At 39.4% G+C, this 26,636-nt stretch overlaps 1 protein-coding gene across 6 annotated transcripts in view; it reads right to left on the reverse strand.

The window, feature by feature from the left end:
• The window catches only part of OSBPL9 (oxysterol binding protein like 9), a 169,965-nt gene extending 144,954 nt beyond the window's left edge, over nucleotides 1-25,011 (reverse strand). For 4 of the 6 annotated variants that reach the window (XM_030870111.2, XM_030870110.2, XM_060305623.1 and 1 more), the window contains exon 1: nucleotides 24,847-24,966. In XM_030870111.2, coding sequence (XP_030725971.1) covers nucleotides 24,847-24,957 — 111 coding nt within the window. In that variant the 5' untranslated portion in view covers nucleotides 24,958-24,966. Of the gene's footprint in view, nucleotides 1-24,846 lie in introns of all 6 variants that reach the window. The other 2 variants (XM_030870112.2, XM_030870113.2) reach the window with 1 other exon arrangement.
• Between the last annotated feature and the right edge of the window lie 1,625 nt (nucleotides 25,012-26,636).

Here is a 26,636-nt window from a genome sequence, read left to right on the forward strand (position 1 = left end):
TGCAAATCATTCTCCCAGACCATACCTGCGCTCTGCTAGCCTCGAATCCTCCTCCTCTTCCACAATGACACAGAGCCCTCACCCTCATTTTCTCCCCACTCAGCTCCAATGTGGGGCCAAAGGGAAGCTGGTGTGACTAAGTCCCCCAGGCACAGTGAGTGCTGAGGAGTGGTTATCTGACCAAGCTGGTCTATCACAGAACCCACAACCCCAGGGACAAGGAAGGATAGAACCGGGGGCTTCCCTGGTGGCGCAGTGGTTGAGAGTCCACCTGCCGATGCAGGGGACACGGGTTCATGCCCCAGTCTGGGAAGATCCCATATGCCGCGGAGCAGCTGGGCCCGTGATCCATGGCCGCTGAGCCTGCGCGTCCGGAGCCTGTGCTCCACAACGGGAGAGGCCACAACAGTGAGAGGCCCGCGTAACGCAAAAAAAAAAAAAAAGGAAGGATAGAACACTTCCACAGGGAGTTTTTCTACTGGGGCTGAGCTGATAGGGAAGAGCTCTTTCCTATCTGTTCTTGAAGCTGTGAGGTACAGTTGCCACAGGTCTTGTGCCCTCTACATGAAGGAAGCAATAATTAAAGCATACACGCTGAGAGGAGGAGAGAGGAGAGGCAGAGAGTCCTAGCTGCAAGTGATCTCCAGATACACCCTGATCTGAGGCAAACCTGCCTAAGCCAATGCTAGTCACTGAATAGCAAGGGGTTTTTTGTTTTGTTTTGTATTTTCCTGCTGTTGTTGCTGTCTGTTTTTTGATGAATACTGGTACTGATGAGGGAAATGTAGGGCCAACATAACCCCAACTCCAGCAATCTTCCTACCAGGAGCTGTGCTACCAATGTTCTCAAACCTACTAACAAATGTACTTTTTAGCAACTTGGCACAAACATGCCACCAGCCACAAGGTCCAGCACCTTAAGAAAGGATCACTCACAAAACAGATGCTAAAATCTTTTCAGCTAGATTAGAAAACAGAATCCCCCATGAAGCAGAGAGATACAGGGGTGATATGTTCTACTCCTAAGGGGCTCCAGAATTTAAAAAGATTGTTGAATTTAGTGGTCGGGTTTGTTGGTTTCTTATATCTTTTTTTTTTTTTTTTTTTTTGTGGCACGCGGGCCTCTCACTGTTGTGGCCTCTCGCGTTGCGGAGCACAGGCTCCGGACGCGCAGGCTCAGCGGCCATGGCTCACGGGCCCAGCCGCTCCGCGGCACGTGGGATCCTCCCAGACCGGGGCACGAACCCATGTCCCCTGCATCGGCAGGCGGACTCTCAACCACTGCGCCACCAGGGAAGCCCTCTTATATCTTATTAATGCAAGGTCAGTGGCTTCTGTTACAACAAGACATGCAATCAAAAATTATTTCTAGGGACTTCCCTGGTGGCGCAGGGGTTAAGAGTCCGTCTGCCAATGCAGGGGACACGGGTTCAATCCCTGGTCCGGGAAGATCCCACATGCCGCGGAGCAACTAAGCCCGTGCGCCACAACTACTGAGCCTGTGCTCTAGAGCCCGCGTGCCGCAACTACTGTAGCCCGTGTGCCTAGAGCCCATACTCCGCAACGAGAAGCCACCACAATGAGAAGCCCATGCACCGCAACGAAGACTAGCCCCCACTCAATGCAACTAGAGAAAGCCCGTGCACAGCAAGGAAGACCCAACACAGCCAAAAATTAAATAAATAAAAAGCAATCATTTAAAAAGAAAACAAATACAGATCATTCTAAAAAAAAAAAAAAATTATTTCTAATAATCCTTACGCTAATCCTAATGCTAACCCCAAGGTATTGATTCAGATTAAGTTTGTATGGAAGTTTCAAAGTAAATTACCACAAATATATTGTTGCCTGTAACAGGCTTGTCCCCTGATATCCATTCTCCTCTTCTTCCTTTCAGTAACATATCCTTCACCCAAAGTTTTAACTGAACACATGGCTCCCCTGCCAGTTATTACATTTCCAGCCTCCCTTTCAGCTTCGTATAGGCCAGTGTGCTGTGAACAGAAGCAATGTGCAACAGATTGTGCCTTTCAGAGGAAACTTCTTGAAAAGACATTCTCTTTTCAAGGGTACATGGAACATTCTCCAGAACTGACCACATGTTAAGCCATAAAACAAGTTTCAGTAAATTTAAACAATGGAAATAATACAAAGTATGTTCTTTGACCAAAATGGATTAACTGTAGAGCTCAATAACAGAAGGAAATTTGGGAAATTCACAAATAGGTGGAAATTAAATGACACTCCTGAACGACCAATAGTTCAAAGAAAAAATAACAAGGGAAATTTGAAAATACTTGAGATGAATGAAAATGAAAACACAATTTACCAAAACATAAAGAATACAGTGGGATAGGGAGGAGGGGAGGGAGGCTCAAGAGGGAGGAGATATGGGGACATGTATATGCATATGGCTGATTTGCTTTGTTGTGCAACAGAAACTAACACAGTATTGTGAAGCAATTATACTCCAATAAACATCTATTAAAAAAAAGAATACAATGAAAGCAATTCTTAGAGGGAAATTTATAACTATAAATGTCTAAACTAAAAAATAAAGATCTCAAATCAATAGCCTAACCTTTTACCTTAAGAAATTACACAGGGTTTCCCTGGTGGCGCAGTGGTTGAGAGTCCACCTGCTGATGCAGGGGACACGGGTTCGTGCCCCGGTCTGGGAAGATCCCACATGCCGCAGAGCGGCTGGGCCCATGGGCCGTGGCCGCTGAGCCTGTGCGTCCGGAGCCTGTGCTCCACAACAGGAGAGGCCACAGCAGTGAGAGGCCACGTACCACAAAAAAAAAAAAAAAAAAAAATTACACAAAGTAGTGCAACTAAACCTAAGGCAAGCAGAAGAAAGGAAATAATAGAAATTAGAGCAGAAATGAAATTAGAAAATGAAAAAACAACAGAGAAAAAACAATAAAAATCAAAAGTTGTTTCACTGCAAATATCAACAAAATGGACAAACCTTAACTAGACTAACCAAGAAAAAAAGGGGACTCGTATTACTGATATCAGGAATGAAAGAGACAACATTATTACCAACTTTACAAAACAAAAAGTATTCTAAATGAATACAATGAACAACAAATTAGATAACCTAGAAGAAATGGACAAATTCCAAGAAAGACACAAGCTGTCGAAACTGACTAAAGAAGAAATAGAAAATACAACTAAACCTTTAAGTAAAGAATTTGAATTAGTAATCAAAAAACTTCTCACAAAGAAAAGCCGAAGCCTAGGCTTCACTGGTAAATTCTATCGAATGTTTAAAGAATTAATACCTAGGAATAAATTTAACTAAGGAGGTGAAAGGCCTGTACTCTGGAAACTATAAGAAGTCAATGAATCTTACCCAGCACCAGGAGAAATCTCCTAGGTCCCTGCTATGGAAAGGTCCAGGGCAGCAAGCAGCCTCACCCAGGAGTTTGTGAGAAATGCAGAATCTGAGGCCTCACCCCAGACCCCCAGAGTCTGAATCTGCACTTTAATAAGATCCCCAAGTATTTCTCTGTGCAAATTAAAGTTTGAGAAGAACTTGCACTGGATTACCCCTTGCTTCTTTTATTTACAACATCAAATAGCACTGAATTTCACACCACTTAGTGGGAGTTTCCCTCTAGCAAACTGCTACACACTAAAATCTCCTTAATTGTGACACTTGAGCAACAACAAATCATAATATTAATTAAAATAATAACACATTCTAAAAAAAAAGAAGTCAACAAAGGAAATTGAAGACATTACAAATAAATGAAAAGATGTCCCATGTTTATGGATTAGAAGAATTAATATTGTTAAAATATCCATACTACCCAAAGCAATCTACAGATTTAATGCGATCCCTATGAAAAGATCCATGACATTTTTCAGAGAACTAGAACTAGAATAAATAATACTAAAATTTGTATGGTACCACAAAAGACCCCAAATAGCCAAAGCATCTTGAGAAAAAAGAACAATGCTGGAGGTATCATGTTGCCTGACTTCAGACTATACTACAAAGCTACAGTAATCAAAACAGTATGGTGCTGGCACAAAAACAGACATATAGATCAATGGAACAAAATAGAGAGCCCAAAAATAAACCCTTGCACATATGGTCAATTAACCTATAATAAAGGAGGCAAGAATATACAATGGGGAAAAGACAATCTCTTCAGTTAAATGATGTTGGGAAAATTGGACAGCTACATTCTAAAAAAATGAATTAGGGGCTTCCCTGGCGGCACAGTGGTTGAGAGTCCGCCTGCCAATGCAGGGGACACGGACTTGTGCCACGGTCCGGGAAGATCTCATATGCCATGGAGCAACTGGGCCCGTGAGCCACAACTACTGAGCCTGTGCATCTGGAGCCTGTGCTCTGCAACAAGAGAGGCCGCGATAGTGAGAGGCCCACGCACCGCGATGAAGGGTGGCCCCCGCTTGCCGCAACTAGAGAAAGCCCTCACACAGAAAGACCCAACACAGCCAAAAATAAATTAATTAATTAAAAAAAAAAAAGGCACAAGGTCCACGCCCCTTCCTTGCTTCTACCTTAAATATAGCAAACAGAGATCTGCAATCATTTTCTCTAAATGTAAACTAACTTTATTCCCATCAGGCCACACTTTCTTTCAGACATGTCTCAGTTCCCTCTACACATATACATAGACCCCAAACTGCTTTAGTAATAAAACATAGACAGCCTACAAAAAGACAAATAACAAAGTAAAACAAAAACATGTATTTTCCCTACTTCATGCTCACACACTTCCTCTGTGAACCCTCTTTCAACCCAGCTCATATGCTGAGGTACAATTTACTGCATTCTCAATTTTTATAACTGCATTTAAAAATATTACATAAAACAATTAGAGAGCAATAATAATCTCTAATAATGGTATATAAGCACTAAATCAAATTCAACACCAAGGTAACCTCTTAATTGTATCTTAATTATAACTACTTAACTGTATCTCCAACAGGATATAAACTTAGATTAAAGATTAGTTCAGTATATTCCTAGCATACACTAAGTACTCAAAAGTATTTTAAATTAACAAATTAACTCACAATATCTAGCTTGGTGCTGGTATATAGTGCCGTCAATGAAAACCTGTTTAACTGTTAATATACTGTGCATTTCCTCTGCTTAACAAAGCAAACGTATCTGGAAAAGTTGTGCACAAATAGGTTCAAAATTCATTAGGGAAGATTAGTTTGCCATTTAAACTAATTCTACAATCCTTTTATAAAGCAAAGAATGCCTCCCCAAACGTGTTATGTAAAGACACTTAAATTTTTATTTGAATGTTAATTTTACTTTAATAAACTAAATCTTTATTAAAGATGAAGCAAGAGTCTCATCTGACTTGCTCTGAATCTCTCATGGCTAAAAGGGAAGTTTCCTTCTTCTGAACTTTTTAATACATAGCACCCCATCTTACCTTTCTTAAGGCACATATTACTTCTATCTTATATGAAAATAATGTATATGCATGCTTCATCACTTCTCTTAGAGAGCAGGGTTTCTGATTCATCCATGTGTCCTCTTCTACCCAACACCCCTGCTATACCTTTGCAAAGAATAAACAATAAATTGATGGTAGAAGACAAACAGACAATGAATGTGGACAAATGTCAAAATGGTCTCCTTCCTTTTAACATGAAGGTAATACTGCTTCAGTATTGAGTCACATGTTAGTTCATTCCCAAAAGTACATGACGTTGTGCTTCTAGCTAGTGTTGCTCCTTGGACCATGCACTCCTGGAACACCTAGCAGGGGCTCAACCTGCTAGGCAAAGCTAACCTAAATATTGAAATCACAAGAGGCTGGCTCTAGGGTGTAGGATGGACAGGAAAAGGACAGGAGGAAATTTTGCAGGATGACAGCAATGCTCTATCTTTTGATTGATACTGGTAACAAGGGTGTAAACAAATGTCAAAACTCATCTAAATGTATACTTGAAATCTGTGGGGGTTTTTATTGGGTATAATTATATCTCAATAAAAGTAAATAAATAAATAGTACTTGCCAGAATTCCACAAAGATACACTGTTTACAACAAAAACTACAAAATAGGAAATGACAGCAATAACACCCATTCCTGTAGTCTCCTTTCTATTTGGGAGAGCACAGACTCCTTAAGCCATCTTGATAGTATTTAATATACCAGAGAACCTTCACTAGTTAATGCCTTGTGGGCACTCACTAGCCCAAAATGTCATCATGCTACTGGAAAGCTACACCACCAGAAACACTGAGGATTCACAGACCCACAATAATGGAGGAATTTTCCCTATCATTCATCCCTCAAGTTGCCATAGATAACTTCCTCATCTCCCCCTCCCCATTACAGAGGGCCTCATTCGAGCAGCAGTATACTATAGAAGAGCCTTAGGAAAATATATTGAATCAGTATACAAGGGGACAGTGATATTTGGGGTCTCTCCAAGATCCTGGAAGATGGCTGCCTTCCTTCAAAGAAACCAGACATGTATCAGAACAGAGATATATACAAGATCATCTTTAAGAGCTGGAACAGCCTAGAGGTAATTATACTAATTATGACTAATTATACTAAGTATCAGAAAGTATTAAAAGTAATAGAACTACAGTAGGAAGGCCAGAACCAGAACCAGAAAGCCAGAATAGAAGTTTTGCTGATCAACAGATTAGACCTGTTTGGTTCTTGTAATAGGTATGTCTCTAACACAGAGATACTGCATCTTGATATCAATGTCTGATTAAATATCTATAATATAATATATAACTCCCTTTAGTCTGCTTCTGCTTATAAATTTGGCATCCCATATAGCTTGCTTTCAGAGACTATATGTACTAATGCACTAATGAGATAGCCTAAATATGCAGTCTCCTTAAGTTATATATCTTGTTATGAATAAACTGAAAATTAGCTTATGTAATAGTTACCACAACGTACATTTAGTGAATATTATTATATGTCAAACACTGTCATAAACTTTAGCTTTTTGTTAATATTTACTAAGCACTTATATGCCAGACACTGTGCTAGTGCTTTAAATATAATATTAATTAATTCTCACATCAATCTTATGATATAGGTTCTTTTATTATATCCATTTTGTAATTGAGAAAATAAAGGCTCAGAAAGTTTTATGTAACCTGCCCATGGACTCACATATAATAAGTGGGATAGAGAGGATTCCCATCCAGGTCTGACTCTAAACGCCATGCATTCTACCAGTTACTATAGATCTGGTTAATTTAAGTTTTCTTTCAAAGATTTTCTGAGCCACAAAGGCTGAGTGTCAAATCAGTGATCCTTCTGAACTCAACAGTATAACTGCCACCCTACAAATCCTCACAGCAATACTTCAGAGGGTGGTACCCCTGCTTCTGAACTACTGCTGGCATGTAAACCCCTACGTCATTAGATAACAGATACAGGTCCACATCTCTTATCTGAGACTTTCAGATCAAATGTGTTTTGAAATTCACAATTTTGAAAAGTAATATACATATAGTACATAAACTGTGTCACACCTGCAGTGGAGTCTGAAGTATTAAGCATTTAATTAATTTCACAATTCAGCAAACTACTACTTAGGTAGTACAACATATATTTACACTAAGTATGACAGAGATTATAAATAGTCACACAGTTCAAGATAGGCTTTACTTCCAAATGAGAATATAATAAATTTAGGAAAAAAACTTCTGGAATTCAGAGACTGAGGGATTTCAGAATTATGGGTAAAGGACTGTAGACCTGTATTTTGATCTAGTGAAATCTTACATTGTAAAGTCCCAGGTCTCTCACTATTTCTTAAAAAGGACAATTTTATCTTCAAGTCAGAATTTCAGGCCAGTAGAAAGAGAACCACTTTCACAGGGTTTAATTAAGCACAGCTATGATGGCAGGGATTGCACAACCTTTCTAAGAAAAAGTTAAATATTAAATACTAACTAGTAGCCTAAGTGCTACAAATTACTTAAGGTATGTTAATATATATTGGACCTCAATGTATATTTCCTATGTTTGTTTAGTTTTTCAAATACTGCCCAAAATACTAAATAGTGATTAATGTTATTTCACAAAAAAGTGATTGAAAGAAATGATGGGGGTGTGTTAAACTCCAGGTGGTTTATGCTGTATATTAGTACTTCTCTCACCAAACTGTGCAGTGATAATCCATTATCATCATTCAACTCCACTTTTCTATTAAAAATTGCCAAGAATGTTTCTCCTTATTTGGAAAAGACTAAGTCAGGGCCCAAGATAATAAGATAATGGAAAGATGAACAGCAAGAAAAGCACTACGAAGATGGGAAAATTTGTACAATGCAAAAATTTTTTAACATCTTTATTGGAGTATAATTGCTTTACATTGTTGTGTTAGCTTCTGCTGTATAACAAAGTGAATCAGCTATACGTATACATATATACCCATATCCCCTCCCTCTTGCATCTCCCTCCCACCCTCCCTATCTCACCCCGCTAGGTGGTCACAAAGCACCGAGCTGATGTCCCTGTGCTATGCAGCTGCTTCCCACTAGTTATCTCTTTTACATTTGGTAGTGTATATACGTCCATGCCACGCTCTTACTTCGTCCCAGCTTACCCTTCCCCCTCCCCGTGTCCTCAAGTCCATTCTCTACGTCTGCGTCTTTATTCCTGTCCTGCCCCTAGGTTCTTCAGAACCACTTTTTTTGTTGTTGTTAGATTCCATATATGTTAGCATACGGTATATGTTTTTCTCTTTCTAACTTACTTCACTCTGTATGACAGACTCTAGGTCCATCCACCTCACTACAAATAACTCAATTTCGTTTCTTTTTATGGTTGAGTAATATTCCATTGTATATATGTGCCACATCTTCTTTATCCTTTCATCTGTTAATGGACACTTAGGTTGCTTCCATGTCCTGGCTATTGTAAATAGTACTGCAATGAACACTGCAGTACATGTCTCTTTTTGAATTATGGTTTTCTCAGGGTATATGCCCAGTAATGGGATTGCTGGGTCATATGGTAGTTCTATTGTTAGTTTTTAAAGGAACTTCCACACTGTTCTCCATAGTGGCTGTATGAATTTACATTCCCACCAACAGTGCAAGAGGGTTCCCTTTTCTCCACACCCTCTCCAGCATTTATTGTTTGTAGATTTTTTTGGTGAAATGCAAATTTTTTGTGTTGTTCTTGTATTGCCAGAACAATAGCCAGAACCATGGATTTTTGAAGTCTTAGTCCTAATTCTAAAACTCATCCTTCAGGTCCCAAATTAGAATGAGGCTATGCTCCAAAAGCTCCTTGTTCAAATTTAGGGTTTAGAACCCAGAACAAATTTTTGCAAAGAAACTGTTAAAAATGGTTCCCAGGTTAGCTAGGAAAAGCACTCAAAATACAGCATGTGAATATCAAAAGATATGGGGAAAGTTGTTATAAATTCAAACATTGCCTAAGAAATTATTTTCTTAAAGAATTTCTCTCAGATGTTGGTGCTCAAGGGAAAGCAGGATTATGAGCAAGAATAAGGAAGTAGGTCAAGAATTCAAGAACTATGCCAAAGGACTTAAGAAACTTTCAAGGACTTGAGAAGTCAATGATCTGCAATAGACATACTTTACTTTTATAATCAATAGGGAAAAAAACACTTTTTAAAAAGGCAATTTAAAAACACTCATTCTTTTTTTTTTTACATCTTTATTGGAGTATAATTGCTTTACAATTCTGTGTTAGTTTCTGCTTTATAACAAAGTGAATCAGTTATATATACACATATGTTCCCATATCTCTTCCCTCTTGCATCTCCCTCCCTCCCATTCTCCCTATCCCACCCCTCCAGGCGGTCACAAAGCACCGAGATGATCTCCCTGTGCTATGCAGCTGCCTCCCACTAGCTATCTACCTTACGTTTGGTAGTGTATATATGTCCATGCCTCTCCCTCGCTTTGTCACAGCTTACCCTTCCCCCTCCCCATATCCTCAAGTCCATTCTCTAGTAGGTCTGTGTCTTTATTCCTGTCTTACCCCTAGGTTCTTCATGACATTTTTTTTCTTAAATTCCTTATATATGTGTTAGCATACGGTATTTGTCTTTCTCTTTCTGACTTACTTCACTCTGTATGACAGACTCTAGGTCTATCCACCTCATTACAAACAGCTCAATTTCGTTTCTTTTTATGGCTGAGTAATATTCCATTGTATATATGTGCCACATCTTTATCCATTCATCCGATGATGGACACTTAGGTTGTTTCCATCTCCGGGCTATTGTAAATAGAGCTGCAATGAACATTTTGGTACATGACTCTTTTTGAATTATGGTTTTCTCAGGGTATATGCCCAGTAGTGGGATTGCTGGGTCATATGGTAGTTCTATTTGTAGTTAAAAACACTCATTCTGAACCGACTTGTGGTTGCCAAAAGGGAGAAGGGGTGGGGAAGGGATGGATTAGGAATTTTGGGTTAGAAGCTGCCAACTATTATATATAGAATACATAAACAACAAGGTCCTACTGTATAGCACAGGGAACTATATTCAATATCCTGTGATAAACCATAATGGAAAAGAATGAAAAAAAGAATGTATATATATGTATATCTAAGTCACTTTGCTGTACAGCAGAAATTAATACAATACTGTAAATCAACTATAATTCAATCAAAAAATAAAAAAGGGGCTTCCCTGGTGGTGCAGTGGTTGACAGTCCGCCTGCCGATGCAGGGGACGTGGGTTCGTGCCCCGGTCCGGGAGGACCCCACATGCCGCGGAGTGGCTGGGCCCGTGAGCCACGGTCGCTGAGCCTGCGCGTCCGGAGCCTGTGCTCCGCGACGGGAGAGGCCACAACAGTGAGAGGGCCACGTACCGCAAAAAAAAAAAATTAAAAATTAAAAAAATAAAAATTTAAAAAATTTTAGAAAGAATAAAAACACTCATTCTTTATCAGGTCTAATTAACATGCAAGCACAGAACAGAATGGTGGGTTGGTCACAAAGAATATCATCACCTATCTGAAATTTACACTTCATCCTCTTCTGCGTGACTAAAATTTCAAAGTAGAATTAGCTTCAAGAATTTGCCACTACATTTCTGTGCTCACATTTTGTGAATTAAAAAAAATCATCAGGGCTTCCCTTGGTGGCGCAGTGGTTGAGAGTCCGCCTGCCGATGCAGGGGACACGGGTTCGTGCCCCGGTCCGGGAAGATCCCACATGCCGTGGAGCGGCTGGGCCCGTGAGCCATGGCCGCTGAGCCTGCGCATCCGGAGCCTGTGCTCCGCAACGGGAGAGGCCACAACAGTAAGAGGCCCGTGTACCGCAAAAAAAAAAAAAAAAAAAAGAAATCATCAATCAACAAATTCTAAGACTTAGCATCTGCTTCTCCTCCCCTTCTCTAGTAGGCTTTCAGTGAACTGGAATGGAAGAAGAGTCTTTTGTTTATCCTTGGCACTTCAAAGGGGATGATTTAAGTCCCTATCTTACAACTTAGATGTAAAAGGATTCAGTACTTTTTAATGATTAATCAATGCAGTTTGCACTTTAGAAGAGCCTCCGAAGAACATTTATTTCATTGTGATAATGATGTAAATTAGTTATTACCTGTAAGCAGACTAGTGATAACTTGGGTTTATTTTCATTTTAAAATATCAATGCTAGCACAATTCAGGATCCGCAGACAGAAAGAACATTCTATCTGGAGTCGGAAGGCTTAATCACGTACAGAGAAACTACCGTGTGATCTCTTACGTCTCAATTTCTTCATGTGTAAAGGAAGTTAAAAACTATTTCGTACTATTGTTCATTCCATAAATATTTATTGAATACTCACTAAGTGCCAGGCACTGCTCTAGATACTAAAGACAAAATGATGAACATAAGTCTCTGTTGTCATGGAACAGAGACTTACATTCCAGAGGGAATGCTTACATTCCAGAGGGAAATAGACATAAACAAACAAACAAAATAATTTTAGCAGCTAACAAGAAATGCTATGAAAAAATAAAACAAGACCATTGTGCTAGTGACTGACAGTGAGGTCTACTTTAGATGGTTGTTAAGGAAAGACTTCTCTGAGCAGTGACGCCTAAATGAAGACCTGTACACCAACAAGGAATCAGCCATGGTACAGCCATGGGGTAATATCAGTTCCAGGAAGCCAGAAAATATATGCAAAGGCCTGAGGCAGGAACAAGTTTGAGGTGTTTTAGGAACACACAAAAAAAGCTAGAGTGGATAGAGAGTGGTGAGCAAAAGGTTTACTGTAGAAAGGTAAGTGGAGAAAGATCATAAAGCCATAAGTCATAGTAAAGAGTTTGGATTTTTTCCTATAGTCTAATATTAGAGAATTTTAAGCAGGGGGAAAAACATGATCTTTTTTTTTTTTTCATTTTTTTTAAAGATCACTTGGGCTGTTGATAGAAAATGGACTTTAGAGCACAAAAAGGAAACAAAGAGAACAGTTATGAGGTTTTTGCGATAGACCAAGTGAGACATTATGGTGATTTATATGCGATAGTGGTAGCAAGAAAAAATGGGAGAAGTTATGAGGCTTAATGAGGCAATGTATTTGACAATATTAGAAAATACCTACGACAATGATTAATATAGTAGAGGCTTGTGGCACACTGTATTTTCCAAAAATGGCCTATAATAGTATTTCTCATCCCACAAGCTCTTCTAGAACTTTGCCACTCCCTCATTAAGAAGTGGAGTCTTTTGGGGCTTCCCTGGTGGCGCAGTGGTTGAGAATCTGCCTGCCAATGCAGGGGACACGGGTTCGAGCCCTGGTCTGGGAAGATCCCACATGCCGTGGAGCAACTAGGCCTGTGAGCCACAACTACTGAGCCTGCACGTCTGAAGCCTGTGCTCCACAACAAGAGAGGCCGCGACAGTGAGAGGCCCGCGCACCACGATGAAGAGTGGCCCCTGCTCGCCGCAACTAGAGAAAGCCCTCGCACAGAAATGAAGACCCAACACAGCCAAAAATAAATAAATAAATTTATAAAAAAAAAAAAAAAAAGAAGTGGAGTCTTTTGTTTGTGGGTGGGTCTTTGTAACTGCCTTAACCTAGCAGACTGGGTGGGACATAATACAAATTATTGTACATTCTCTTCCAGCACCACAAACAGCATGGGAATCTTAATCTCCCAAAGCCAGATGACTGAGATCTCATTACGTAAGGATGAAGGAAAAGTGATATCCTTTGTTCATTTTGCTACTTGAAGAAATGCAATACAAAATGGTACAACAAATTATATAGAAAACTTTTAACAAAATGCTCTTAGGTTGTAGAATATCATGTATAAAATGATTCCATTTGTACAAAATATACATAAATGTGTATATAAGCACAGAGTTGCTAGGAAAGCTATTCTCCAAAACACAGATAGTAGGATTTCCGGTAGAACTTTCCTTCCTTCTACCTAATATAGTTTTCGCTATTGTTTAAATTTTTAAAAATTAAGATTATGTTGTCATCTCTTCAAGAACAATAAAACTATTTTTTAAAGCTTTAAAATAAAGAGTAATGTCAAATTCTGCAGAGAGAGCGATATTAAAACTAAGGGTAAAAAGCACCCACTGGGTTTAGCAACAAAGCTATCATTGGAGACCTTTGCCAGGATTTTCAGTGAAATCTGGAGGTAAAAAGATTGCTGTAAGGTAAATGCAAGATGGATGAATAAAGACAGACAATGTAGAAGACTCTTCCAACAGGTTCACCTATCCTGAAGAAGAGAGGTTAGGATAGTATTTCCAGGGAGACACAGAATTAGCAGAGATATTTTTCAACTTGGGAGAGATACAGTCCATGTTAATTTGTTAATGAAAAAGCCAGTAGATCCTAAAGTTCATATAGAAATTCAAGGAACCCAGAATAGCCAAAACATCTTGAAACAGAACAAAGCTAAAGCCCTTACACTTCCCAATTTCAAAACTTACTACAAAGCTACAGTAATTGAAATAGTGTGACACTGGCATAAGAATAGACATAAAGATCAATGGAATAGAACTGAGAGTCCAGAAATAAGTCTTCACATGGTTTATGGTTAACTGATTTTCAACAAGAGTGTCAAGACAATTCAATGGAGAAAAAATAGTATTTTCAATATATGGTGCTAGAATAACTGGTTACCCACATGTAAAAGAATAATAAAAATAATGAAGAATATAAAGTTTTTTAAAAATAATGTGACCATTAGCTCACACCATATACAAAAATTAATTCAAAATGGATCAAAGACCTAAATGAAAGAGCTAAAACTAAAAAACTCTTAGAAGAAAACTTGGGAATAAAACTTTGTGACCTTAGATTAAGCAATGGTTTTCCAGATATACCACCAAAAGCACAAGCAACAAAAGATAAATTAGACAGTCAAATTAAAAAATTTTTGTGCTTCAAAGGACACTATCAAGAAAGTAAAAAGACAAACCACAGAAAGGGAGAAAATATTTGAAAATCAGGTATCTCATAAGGGACTTGTATCTAGAATATATAAAAAATTCTTACAACAAAGACAACCCAATTTAAAAATGGGCAAAGGACCCAAATAGATATTTCTCTTAATAAGATTTACAAACAGCCATTAAGCACACAAAATGATGCTCAACATCAATAGTCACCAGGGAAACACAAATCAAAATATAGTAAGATACTACTTCACACCCACTAGGATGGCTATAATCAAAATGACAGACAATAACAAATTGTTGGCAAGGATGCAGAGCAACTGGAACCCTTATACACCTAGTGGGAATGTAAAAAGGTGCAGCTGCTTTGGAAAACAGTCTGGCAGTTCCTCAAAAAGTTAAACAGAGTTACCGTATGACCTGGCAATTCCACTCCTAGATATATATCCAAGAAAAATGAAATATATTTGGAGATATATATCCAAATATATATCCACTCCTAGATATATATCCAAGAAAAATGAAAACATATGTCCACACCAAAACTTATGTACACACAAGCGTTCACAGCATCATTAATGATAATACCCAAAATGTGGAAACAACTGAAATGTTCATCAGCTGATGAATGAATAAATAAAATGTGGAATATACATATAACAGAACATGCAGCAATAAAAAGCACTGATATATGCTACAGTATGGATGGACCTTGAAAACACCATGTTAAATGAAAGAAGCCATATTAGAATTATTTAAAGAATACTTTAATAATATGATTCTATTTATATGAAATGTCCAAAAGAGGCAAATCTACAGAGACTGAAAGTAGATTAGTGGTTGCCTAGGGCTAGGGGTGAAATACTGGAAGTGACTGTTAATAGAAATAGGGTTTCTTTTAGGGGTAATGAAAATTTTCTAAAATTGATTGTGGATATGGTTATACACTTCTGTGAATAAACTAAAAATAAAAAGCTCATTGAACTGTATCTTTCAAAGAGATGGTATATGTATTAATATCTCAATAAAAAATGAAAAGCACCAGGCAACCTAAAAATTTACTAAAATTTTCCATATGAAATTGTTACAACTATGATGTTTAGTTGTTATACGGCAAAATAAATATTCTTAAAATAAACAACAAAAGTCTGTACATAGAAAGGAAGAAGTTGAAGACATACAGGAGAGAGGGAGGAAAGCAGAAAAAGGAGAAATCTATAGACTGAGATCCTCAAAAAATGTGTGAGCAGATGAAATCCAGAACACCCAAGGATTACCTCTTCCGTCATGACAGAGAAGGATAGGCAGGAAAGTAAGTATACCAACAGGTGGGAGTACGAGCAGTTGAGAGTGTTTCCACCAAATGGACTCTATTGTCTCTGGGAAGCATGGCATCTTCTACGAGTGATGGAGGAAAGAGGAGGATTGAGAGAGACTGTAGAGGTAGTTGCCAGAGTGACAAACCAAATATTCACCCAATATTTTATTTGCCCATCTGTGCCATAAGAGTAATGTTAAAATAAATTAAATTAAATAAGTGGACAATCTTAGGATGAAAGCTTAATGTGAACAAAACTCTGGGACACAGAATATCAACTTTCATAATAATCTTTGTCATGTGAATGGGAAAAAATTAATTATGAATACCTCAAAATACTTTCCTTGAATATGATTCCATTTATGATTCCATGTATCATGTAAACTTAACTTTTGCAAAAAAACTCTCCAGAAAGTGGGCATAGAGGGAACCTACCTCAACATAATAAAGGCCATATACGACAAACCCACAGCAAACATCATTCTCAATGGTGAAAAACTGAAAGCATTTCCTCTAAGATCAGGAACAAGACAAGGATGTCCACTCTCACCACTATTATTCAACATAGTTTTGGAAGTCCTAGCTACGGCAATCAGAGAAGAAAAAGAAATAAAAGGAATACAAATTGGAGAAGAAGAAGTAAAACTGTCACTGTTTGCGGATTACATGATACTATACATAGAGAATCCTAAAAATGCCAGCGGAAAACTACTAGAGCTAATCAATGAATTTGGTAAAGTGGCAGGATACAAAATTAATGCACAGAAATCTCTTGCATTCCTATACACTAATGAGGAAAAATCTGAAAGAGAAATTAAGGAAACACTCCCATTTACCACTGCAACAAAAAGAATAAAATACCTAGGAATAAACCTACCCAGGGAGACAAAAGACCTGTATGCAGCGAACTATAAGACACTGATGAAAGAAATTAAAGATGATACAAACAGATGGAGAGATATACCATGTTCTTAGATTGGAAGAATCAATACTGTGAAAATGACTATACTACCCAAAGCAATCTACCGATTCAATGCAATCCCTATCAAATTACCAATGGCATTTTTTACGGAACTAGAACAAAAAGTCTTAAAATTTTTATGGAGACACAAAAGACCCCGAATAGCCAAAGCAGTCTGGAGGGAAAAAAACGGAGCTGGAGGAATCAGACTCCTTGACTGACGAGAGTATTCAAGGAAAGCAAAAGATATAAAATTTCCATATACTTCTTCCCACTGGTTCTACTTACCCTCTTAGGAGGCTTCTTTCTTTTCTTTTCAGGGCATTTAGATTAGATACAATTTTTCTTCTGTTTCTTTTACAATTCTAAAACTACTATATTAAGATTTGGATTATTACTATGTACCATGTAAGCTTAATAAAAATCATATTTGATATATTCAAAAACAGTTTATTTAGAAAAGTATAAATTCACTTTTAATTGTTTGATGTGAGTGGTGCTGATATCCTTCTAGGAGAATCTGAGACTCCCTCCTTAACATCTTTGCAAGAGAAACACATATACTTAAGCTCTTCAAAAACCTAAAATCCAAGAATTAGATGACAGATTTCTTTTTTAATCACCTTCCAGACATTGCTAAGGATTGCCAAATAACATTTAAATGTGTTTAGGTTACCAATGGTTTTGAAATTCAAAGTCACTATGAGTCTGTTTCAGTTAGCATGTAACAGCAAAGAACATATTATTTCTCTAATGATTCCTTTTACAAAGACTACCTTGAGTGGCCCTGATAACTTACTAACTCACTATTTCTAACATTCTCTCCGAAGTGTTATAAAAACAATACAAATCAAGAAAGAGTGTTAAATATTTATGGGTAATGACTAAACAAATCATATTTTATAATCTCAACTAGTTCCTTATACAACCTGATTAATCTTCAACATGTCCCTAGTTATTCCTTTTTCCAGTTCCCATGGCCATTGATCTAAATGTTTACTACATTCCTTAAATCTTGACTCTACTCTCATTTTTAACATGGACCCTGCTTCCCATCCCTACAACATTTAAGCATACTCCTACCTTAGAAACCCCTTCCCCTCAATTCCATATTCTTCTCTGCCTCTTTCACAATGAAACATCTTGAGTAATCTACACTCATTTTCTCCACTTCTTACCTCCTATTTAGTCTTCAAACCACTCTAATCTGGCTTCCACACCCACGACTCCATGGAAACTTCTCTCTTTGAGGGCATCAGTGATGTTCAAATTGATCAATCCAATGGATATTTTTAAGATTTCATCTATTCAATTCTCTCAATAGTATTCAAGGTAACTCACTATTCCCACATTGACTGCCACATTCTTCTGGTTTTTCTCTGATACCTCTGGCTGTCCCTTTTCACTCTCCTGTGCAGGCTCTTTTCTCTGCCAATCCCTTAAATATGACTGTGATGGCTTAAAATCCCTCCACAAATTCTTTGACACTCCTTTCAAAAGGTAGAGCCTAATTCTCCTGCCCATGCCTAAAATTCCCATCCCCATGAGCATATGAGCTGAACTTAATGATTCGTTTCTAATGAACAGAATAAGTCAGAAGTGATGTCCTCAGACCAGGTCATACTAAGCACTTTGGCTTCCTCCTGGCTCTCACTTGGATTACTCCTTCTGAGAGAAGCCAGATGCTCTATCATGATGACACTCATGTAGCCTAACGTAGAGGCTGGCTGGTGAGGAACTGAGGCCACCTTCCAACAGCCAGCAAGAAACTAAGGCTTTCTGCCAACAGCCGTGATTGTGAGTCATCTTGGAAGCAAATCCTCCAACTCCAGTCAAGCCTTTCAGGTGACTGCAAACCTAGCCAATGTCTTGACTGTAACTTCATGAGAGACTCTGAGGCAGAACCACCTAGCTAAGTCACTCCCAAAGTTCTGAGCCACAGAAACTATGCAATAATAAATATTTGTTTTAAGTGGCTAAAATTGTGGGTAATTTGTTACAACGCAATAGATATCTAATCCAACGGTGTTTCTCAGTGTTCTATTCAAAGCTCTCTATTATTCCCACTCACTCTCTCAACTCTCCATTTGTGTAAAGCTAATATTTACCTGTAACCCAGATTTTTTCCTAAGTTCCAGACTACACGATATCTTTACATCAATTTCAACATGCCCCAAAGCAACCACCTTTCTCACCTCAACCTATACTTCTTATCCTTCCTATCATCATTCATCAAAGGAAATCTAAAATCCTGGATTTCATCAGACTCCTCCTCCCCTTTCACTCACATCCAATCAATCACTGAAATCCTGTCAATATGACTTCATTATTTTTCTGTAACCATAGTATTCTTTAAAGAATACAAATCTTGCCTGAAGCTATTGATCAATTTTAAAAATCAGAGAGACAACCAGACATCATGTGCCACTTGATGTACAGGTTCCCCTGCTACCTGAAAGTACAGTGTTCCTATGAAACCTTCCTGAAATGGCATAAAGCAAAGAAGTAATAACCTTAGGACACATCTTTCTAACGGATGCACAAAATAAACCAAGGTAAAGCAAAGATGCTCACAGACACAGTTCAAAGCTATGGCAGTTTGATGCTGTGTAGTTCCCAGGGACGGAGCTTACTGGCGGCACTCTTGCTGCTTGGGGTACTCACTGCCTCTATAACAGCTCACTGCAAAAAAAAACCTCTGAATGCTATTTTTGCTTTTCACCTATTTTCCATAAAAGCAAAAATCCTCTTCGGATTTCTTCTGGTTAGCAAAAACAGGTAATAATATAGGTCTTTCCTCAAAGTGAAGTGGGGTAAAGCAAACTCTCAAAAAGCGGGAGATACCTGTAATATGTTCCACCTACAAAGTATTCCTGCCCAAAGGAAAAAAAAAAGTTAAGCTTCTAGCTCTAATTATAAGTTTATAGGAAACATGGAGGACAAAGGAACATGTATAAACATACCACAAGAATATTATCAGCAAAATCCAGAATGTAGAAAATCTACAGAATAATTTGCTGTCTTCAATCAATGAATGGCAGGACTTCTCTGGTGGCACAGTGGTTAAGAATCCGCCTGCTAATGCAGGGGACATGGGTTCAAGCCCTGGTCCGGGAAGATCCCACATGCCACGGAGCAACTAAGCCCGTGCACCACAACTACTGAGCCTGAGCTCTAGAGCCCGCAAGCCACAACTACTGAGCCCATGCATCACAACTACTGAAGCCCACATGCCCTAGAGCCTGCGCGCCGCAACTTCTGGGCCTGAGTGCCGCAGCTACTGAGCCCGCGTGCTGCTACTGAAGCCTGCGCACCTACAGCCCGGCTCTGTAACAAAAGAAGCCACCGTAATGAGAAGCCCAAGCACCACACAAAGAGTAGCGTCTGCTTGCCGCAACTAGGGAAAGCCTGTGTGCAGCAATTAAGACCCAATGCAGCCAAAAAAAATTTTTCATTGAAAAAAAAGCAAATGAATGACAAAGAAAAAAAGAGGGAAGGAAGACCTATAGAGTAAAAGAGACTCAGTTTTATATGTGGATCTTATTTGGAATCCTGACTCAAATAAACCAACTGGTGAGGGAGAGGCATTTGAGAAAAAAATCAAGGAAATTAAACACTGACTGGATAGTTGAAAATATTAATAAATAATTATTATTATTTAGTTGTAATAATGGTATTGTGATAACATTTTTTAAGAGAGAAACCTTAACATTTAGTAATACATACTGAAATATTCACAAATGAAATAATGAGTTCTGGGATCTGCTTTAAAGTAATCCAGTGGGCTAGGAAGGAGCTATTGGGAGGATTAATAAGACAAGGTTGGCCATATGTTGATATTGTACAAGCTGGATGACAGGAATTCATTTTACTATCCTCTTCTGTGTATGTTTGAAAGAAATTTTCTATAATAAAAGTTTTTTTCTATAACAAAAAGTGCTTACAACACTTAAATGACTTTCCACTGCCCTGGCAGGGTAAAGTTCAAATTCCTTAGCATGGTTGATCAAGAAAACCTTTCATTATTGGGCCCCTGCTTCTCTCTCCAGCTCCTCTCACCATTGTCCACCACACAGCCCAAACTCCAGGACTAACGAACTCCTTACTCTTGTCTCCTCGAAAAACATTTATTCCCTCTATCTCAAGCACTTTTCTCTCTCTGCTCACATGGCTAATCTCTATTCACCATTCAGGTAACAGCAAACCTACTTCTTCTAGGAAACCTTTTCTGACCCTCCAAGACAGAGTCAAGTTACCCACCTCTGCACCTCCCAAAATCCTATGCTTCCCTTATCACAGCTCTTACCTGATGTACACGGCAGTAGACTCTAGGTATCACGAGACTATGGGCTATATCCATCTTATTTACCATTTTAACCCTTCTTCTTAGCATAGTGCCTGGCACATAGTACATAATCAATAAACATTTGATAAATTTACAAAAGGCACGACCTCCATTAACTTTCTAACCTTCCAACTCCTCACATATCTATATCTCACATAATCTATATCATGTATCTATGTCTCCCTCAATTTTCTTTCCTTTCTTGTCTTCCTTTGTGATCATGATTCACCTAAACGGTTGGCTGTCCACACAGTGTTCCCAAATTTATATCCTTAGCCCTCCCTGGGCATCTCACCTAATAAAAATTCAACAAATTCTGTGCTATAATCTAACAGATCTTCATCTCCAGGCCTGACCTATGGCTCCAAATACCTTCTGGACTCAATCTCCTGTTATCTCCCTACACACCTTTACACTGAAGCTGCTCAGAAATTCTCAATATCTTAATGCATTTTATGTTCTCAAGTTTCCCAATTTGTACATATTTCCCACTGCCTGAAATGCCCTTCTTCTCTTCTACCTTTAAGTCTCGGCTCAAATGTCTCTCTAGTCTTTTTTAGGCAATGTGCCCACAGCAGTCTACTCTTACTTCTATTGTAGAATTTACCATATTGTTTTGAAATTATGCTTAGCTGTCTGCTCTGCTAGATTGTGAGTTCCTAGATGGAAGGGACTCTCTCCTTCGTGCTTGTACCTCCAACGTATATAGTAAAGTGCCTATTAAAAAGTCCCAGATAAATGCTTGCTGAATGAATAATTGTTTTTAATAATTAAAAGACTGAGCTTGAGCTGAAAAGATTGCCTAATTCTACTTTTCTAAAGAAGGTAATCAGTTTCTCTGTTCCTGTATTGGTCAGAATAATATACGAAACTCTTTTGCAAAAACTGAAAATTTATGTATTATGAAAATAAAAGAAATGTAAAGTAAAAAGACCATCCATTCCCAGAAGATAGGTTTGGGTCTGGGCCCAGGTCCAGAAGACAAGATCCAGGCTAAGGTGAGGTTTGGGTGAATCTATTCAGTTCACAGCAATTCCTGTGATCCTTTCCAACCCTGAGATTATCCCAATATCAATTCTTGGTACAGGCTGACTCTAAAACAAGGCCAATTTAGTTTAGTCCAGGGTTTTCATGGCCACCCTAGAATAAGCCTGCAACCACAGAGCCAGACCAGAGCCCGAGTGATTTGGGAAACAAGGAATAGAGTAACTTGCTATTTACTGCTCTGGTTAAAATGTTGTGCAACTAATTCAGATACTCCTCCTAGAAGATGCAGATCCAAGTTAACAGCCACATGCAAATCATTAAGATGTACCTTCATCCTTCCAAATCCTAATGTACTGAAACAATGTCCAAGTGTACAGAATTCATTGCCAACATTCAATGTTTCCTATTTTCTCTTTAGGTGAATACTTATCCTTTTCCCATCTCTTTTTTTTTTTTTTTTTTTTTGCCGTACGCGGGCCTCTCACTGTTGTGGCCTCTTCCGCTGCAGAGCGCAGGCTCCGGACGCGCAGGCCCAGCGGCCATGGCTCACGGGCCCAGCCGCTCCGCGGCATGTGGGATCCTCCCGGACCAGGGCACGAACCCGTGTCCCCTGCATCGGCAGGCAGACTCTCAACCACTGCGCCACCAGGGAAGCCCCTTTTCCCATCTTTACTGGACCTCCTCTAATTTGGGATTGAGTATCATTTTATTTTCACAAGATCATTTTATTTTACAGTATTTCTCTGTGGTTTAGCTGCTGGCAAATACTTTAACACCAAAGAACAAGAAAAAAAGCTTCTAAATATCCATTAGTGAGAAATATGATACCTTCTTCTGCTGGCAGGGATGATGTTTTTATAGTCTAATCTCAGAAGGGAGGATAAGTAATGGGGTGGGGGAAGGTGGCAGGGAAGAAGTATAATTTAAAAAACCGTATTTAGTCAGTAAGACAAAGAGAGATTTGTCAAGATATTCAGAAAGTAAAAGGGCAAGGAGGCAGAAAAAGGATATGACAAAGGAAGAAAAACAGGAAAAAAAGAAGATTCTGTCTGCGCTAGGAGTTCCCAAGAACCCCAGCTTGGGGCCTCTCCAGTGTGACCCTAGATTCAGACCCACACAAAGTTGGGATTTGTAGAGTAACTTCATTCCATAGTGCCACTCACTGAAATTACTCTACCTTGAATAGGCTGGAAAGGTTCAAAAGGATTTTCTGATTATCACTTCTACTGAAACCCAATATTACTCTTCATTTATCTGAACTATGGGATTTCATAATTCCAGAGTTTTCAGGATACAATGTTCATTTGCCTCTCTTTCATGGCTACCTAAAGATAATCTTGAACAATGTATTTAAACTTCATTCAGGTTTGGTCTTTTTTTTTCCCTTTAAAAATTATGTAAAGAAAGGAAGTTGATGTTGAAAGTTATACTTGTTACTCCTGCAGGCTTGTCTTTAGTAACTCAAAGATTGCATTTTTCTCCTTCCTGTAGTGAAGTGAAGTGTAATGGAAAAAGTAAAAAAGCCAGTTATTTAGAACCCTGATAACACTGCTTACTGCTAGCTCTGTGATCTTGAGCAAACTGCTTAAAAGCCAGGAGCCTCAGATTCCAAAACTGTAAAATGGGGATAATGAATACCTACCCTGCAGAATTATCGTGAGTAAAATGAATTAAGGGAACCACTAGACTAGAAGATAAGCTCCACAGAAAAGGAATGATGAATATATTGATCTCTGTTGATTCTTGCTCACGTGCACACGCGTGTGCCCACAGACCCACACACCCCTAGCCTAAAGCAATAACAATTAACATGTAGTAGGCGCTCAATAAATATTGTTTAAATTAACGAAAAAATACTAGCGTCCCCATTTCTCTCATTGACATTAACCCTCCTTCCATAATCAGAATTTTTTTTCCTTCTGTCTTCTATTATTTTCCAAAGCCTTCAGGACATTCTATTTTGTTCTTTTAAGAGGCTTCTTCCCTCTCATTGGCTATTATTAACTAGACCATTAACCATTCAGAGACAGTACTTTTGGAAGTAATTTCTCTAATTCCACCCACCTTCCATTTCTAATGCGTCGGGGGTGGAGGGATAGTCAGAACATAAGATTCATAGCAATTCATGGACCTTCCCACGGCCACTGATTCGTGTTTAACGACACTGAAGCCCTTAACTCGGCCCTTCCCGGAATATAACTTTCAGGAGACATCGCACTATCCAGTCTCTCTTCGCTAACAAGAGAGTCCTGTGTAGGAAATCCTCCGCTCTCAAAAGTTAAGGCGTCGCTCACGCTCGCCTCCCGCGGAATGGAGGCGGGAGTCCTGTGAAGAGACGCTCAACTTGGGCAGACCTGAGAAGGCAAGTCACTTCAGGACCCGGCCAAGCTCGTCAGACCACTGCTCTAAGAAAGCAGCGCTCCTCAATCCCTGGAGGGAAGGTAAGGGGCGCGGCCGTTTACAGGGCCTGGGGGTACAGTACCAAATCCATGATTAACAAGGGGAAACCGCACGTACCGCGCGACCGAACCCCTCAAACCACGACTACAACCACCCACCCACCTACAACAGCACCCCACTCCACCCCCCCAACAAACACCCGACCCTAAGAAACACGGCTCGCCCCCAGCCCATAAATCATAAAGCCGGTGCCCGCTTATTGGCTGAGCCAGCATCTCTTTCACCCTCATTGGCTATCGGGGACGTAAAACCCTCCCCCACGAGGGAGCCCTCCCGTACGGCTGCACCCCCAAGCCTAGCAACCTCTTCCCAGCTACCAAAACGCCCGGTCCCCACCTCCACCCAGGGATCGCGACCCCCGAGGCGCTCGGGGCTTTGCCTCCGAGGACTTACTGTGTAATAGGAGAGCAGCCCTGCATTGTAGTCCAGCACGAACCAACGATACTGCCAGCCCTTCATTACGTTAGTCCATTTACTCAGCGGCCCTTCCATGATGGACGCCATCTTGGGAGCCGCCAATGACAACAAATTGCCTGACGTCAATCGCCTATAAGGCATTCGGCACGCGGTGGGCGTGGCCGTCGCGGGCAGGGGCGGGGCCAGGGCGGGGCCAGAGGCTCCTTCTCGCCCTGGTGGACTCGCTGACCCCTGGCCCCAGCTATCAAACACAAAAAACGATTTAAAAAAAAAAAAAAGATTTTTTGGGGAAGATGTTGTGTGTAGGACTCTATACCTGAGATGTGAAGAACTCAATCATGAATACTGCTGTTAAGATTATTTATTAACATAATTTTACTGCCCATGATGATACCTTACACATCCAAAAGATTTCACATCTGATATTCATTTAAGCAATCATTTCACAAACCCATTCATTTAATAAATACTTTTGGGGGCTTCCCTGGTGGCGCAGTGGTTGACAGTCCGCCTGCCGATGCAGGGGACACGGGTTTGTGCCCCGGTCCCGGAAGATCCCACATGCCACGGAGCGGCTGGGCCCGTGAGCCATGGCCGCTGAGCCTGCGCGTCCGGAGCCTGTGCTCCGCAACGGGAGAGGCCACAACAGTGAGAGGCCCGCGACCGCAAAATAAATAAATAAAATAAAATAAAACAAATACTTTTTGTTTTGTACTAGATACTCTTAGGCTTTAGGGATTCAGCAGAGACTTAATGATGCGAACAGGAAATAAATAGTAAATTATACAGTATGTTACAATTTGGTAATTTGGAGAAAAATTAAGCAAGGAAAGAAGCAGAGAGTAGGGGCTACAATTTTAAGTTCCCAAACAGAGAAGGCCTGAATGAGAAAGTAACTTTTGAGCAAAGACCTAAAGAAAGGGAAGGAGGGAGGCTGGCAAAGGAACAGCAGATTGTTCATTGTGAGTGGAGCAGCGAGCAAGGAGAAAGTAGTTGGAGATAAGGTCAGAAAGTAAGGGGAAATCACGTAGAGCCTATAAGGACAATGGAAGTATTGTCCTACATATTGAGACAATGTCTGAGGTCCTGGGAATGCAATGCTGAAGGAGACAGAAAGGTTCCTTGCTAAGAGCTTAAATTCAGCGATGGAAAGCAGACACTAAACAAGTAAACAAGAAAAATATCTAATAGTGATGAATGCCTTGCAGAGAATTTAAGCTGGGGTAATAGGGAGCCAATGGGTAGCTACTTTATATTAGGTGGCTGTGAGTGGTGCCTCAGGAAATGGCATTTAAATTAAGATGTGAAGGGTAAGAAAAAGGGAACTAAGAAGCAGGGCATTAGCTAAAAGTGGCTGTGAGATCAAGGGAGAGGTTTTCTTTGTCTTTAATTTTTTAATTTTTAATTTTTTGCACTTAAAAGTATTTTGTATATTCAGGTACTGTGCTGTGAATCCCTCCTCTTTGCTGATAACAGAAGCTCTAGGAGAAAGAATATCACTGGGGGAGCTAAACAGAGCACCTACTTGCTAGCTAATCAAATTGGGTGAAGAGCTAAAGTAAGATCAAATTTATTATGCTTGATCTGCTTGATACCTTTTTTCTCAGTTTTATTGAGATATAATTGACATATAACATTGTGTAAGTTTAAGATGTACATGACTTGATATATATGTATATTGTGAAATGATTATCATACTACATTTAGTTAACATCCATCACCTCACCCCATAATTATTTTTCATGTGATGAGAACTTTTAAGATCT

Source organism: Globicephala melas, chromosome 1 (genome assembly GCF_963455315.2).
Source record: "Globicephala melas chromosome 1, mGloMel1.2, whole genome shotgun sequence".
In the NCBI taxonomy this organism is placed as follows: Eukaryota; Metazoa; Chordata; class Mammalia; order Artiodactyla; family Delphinidae; genus Globicephala; species Globicephala melas.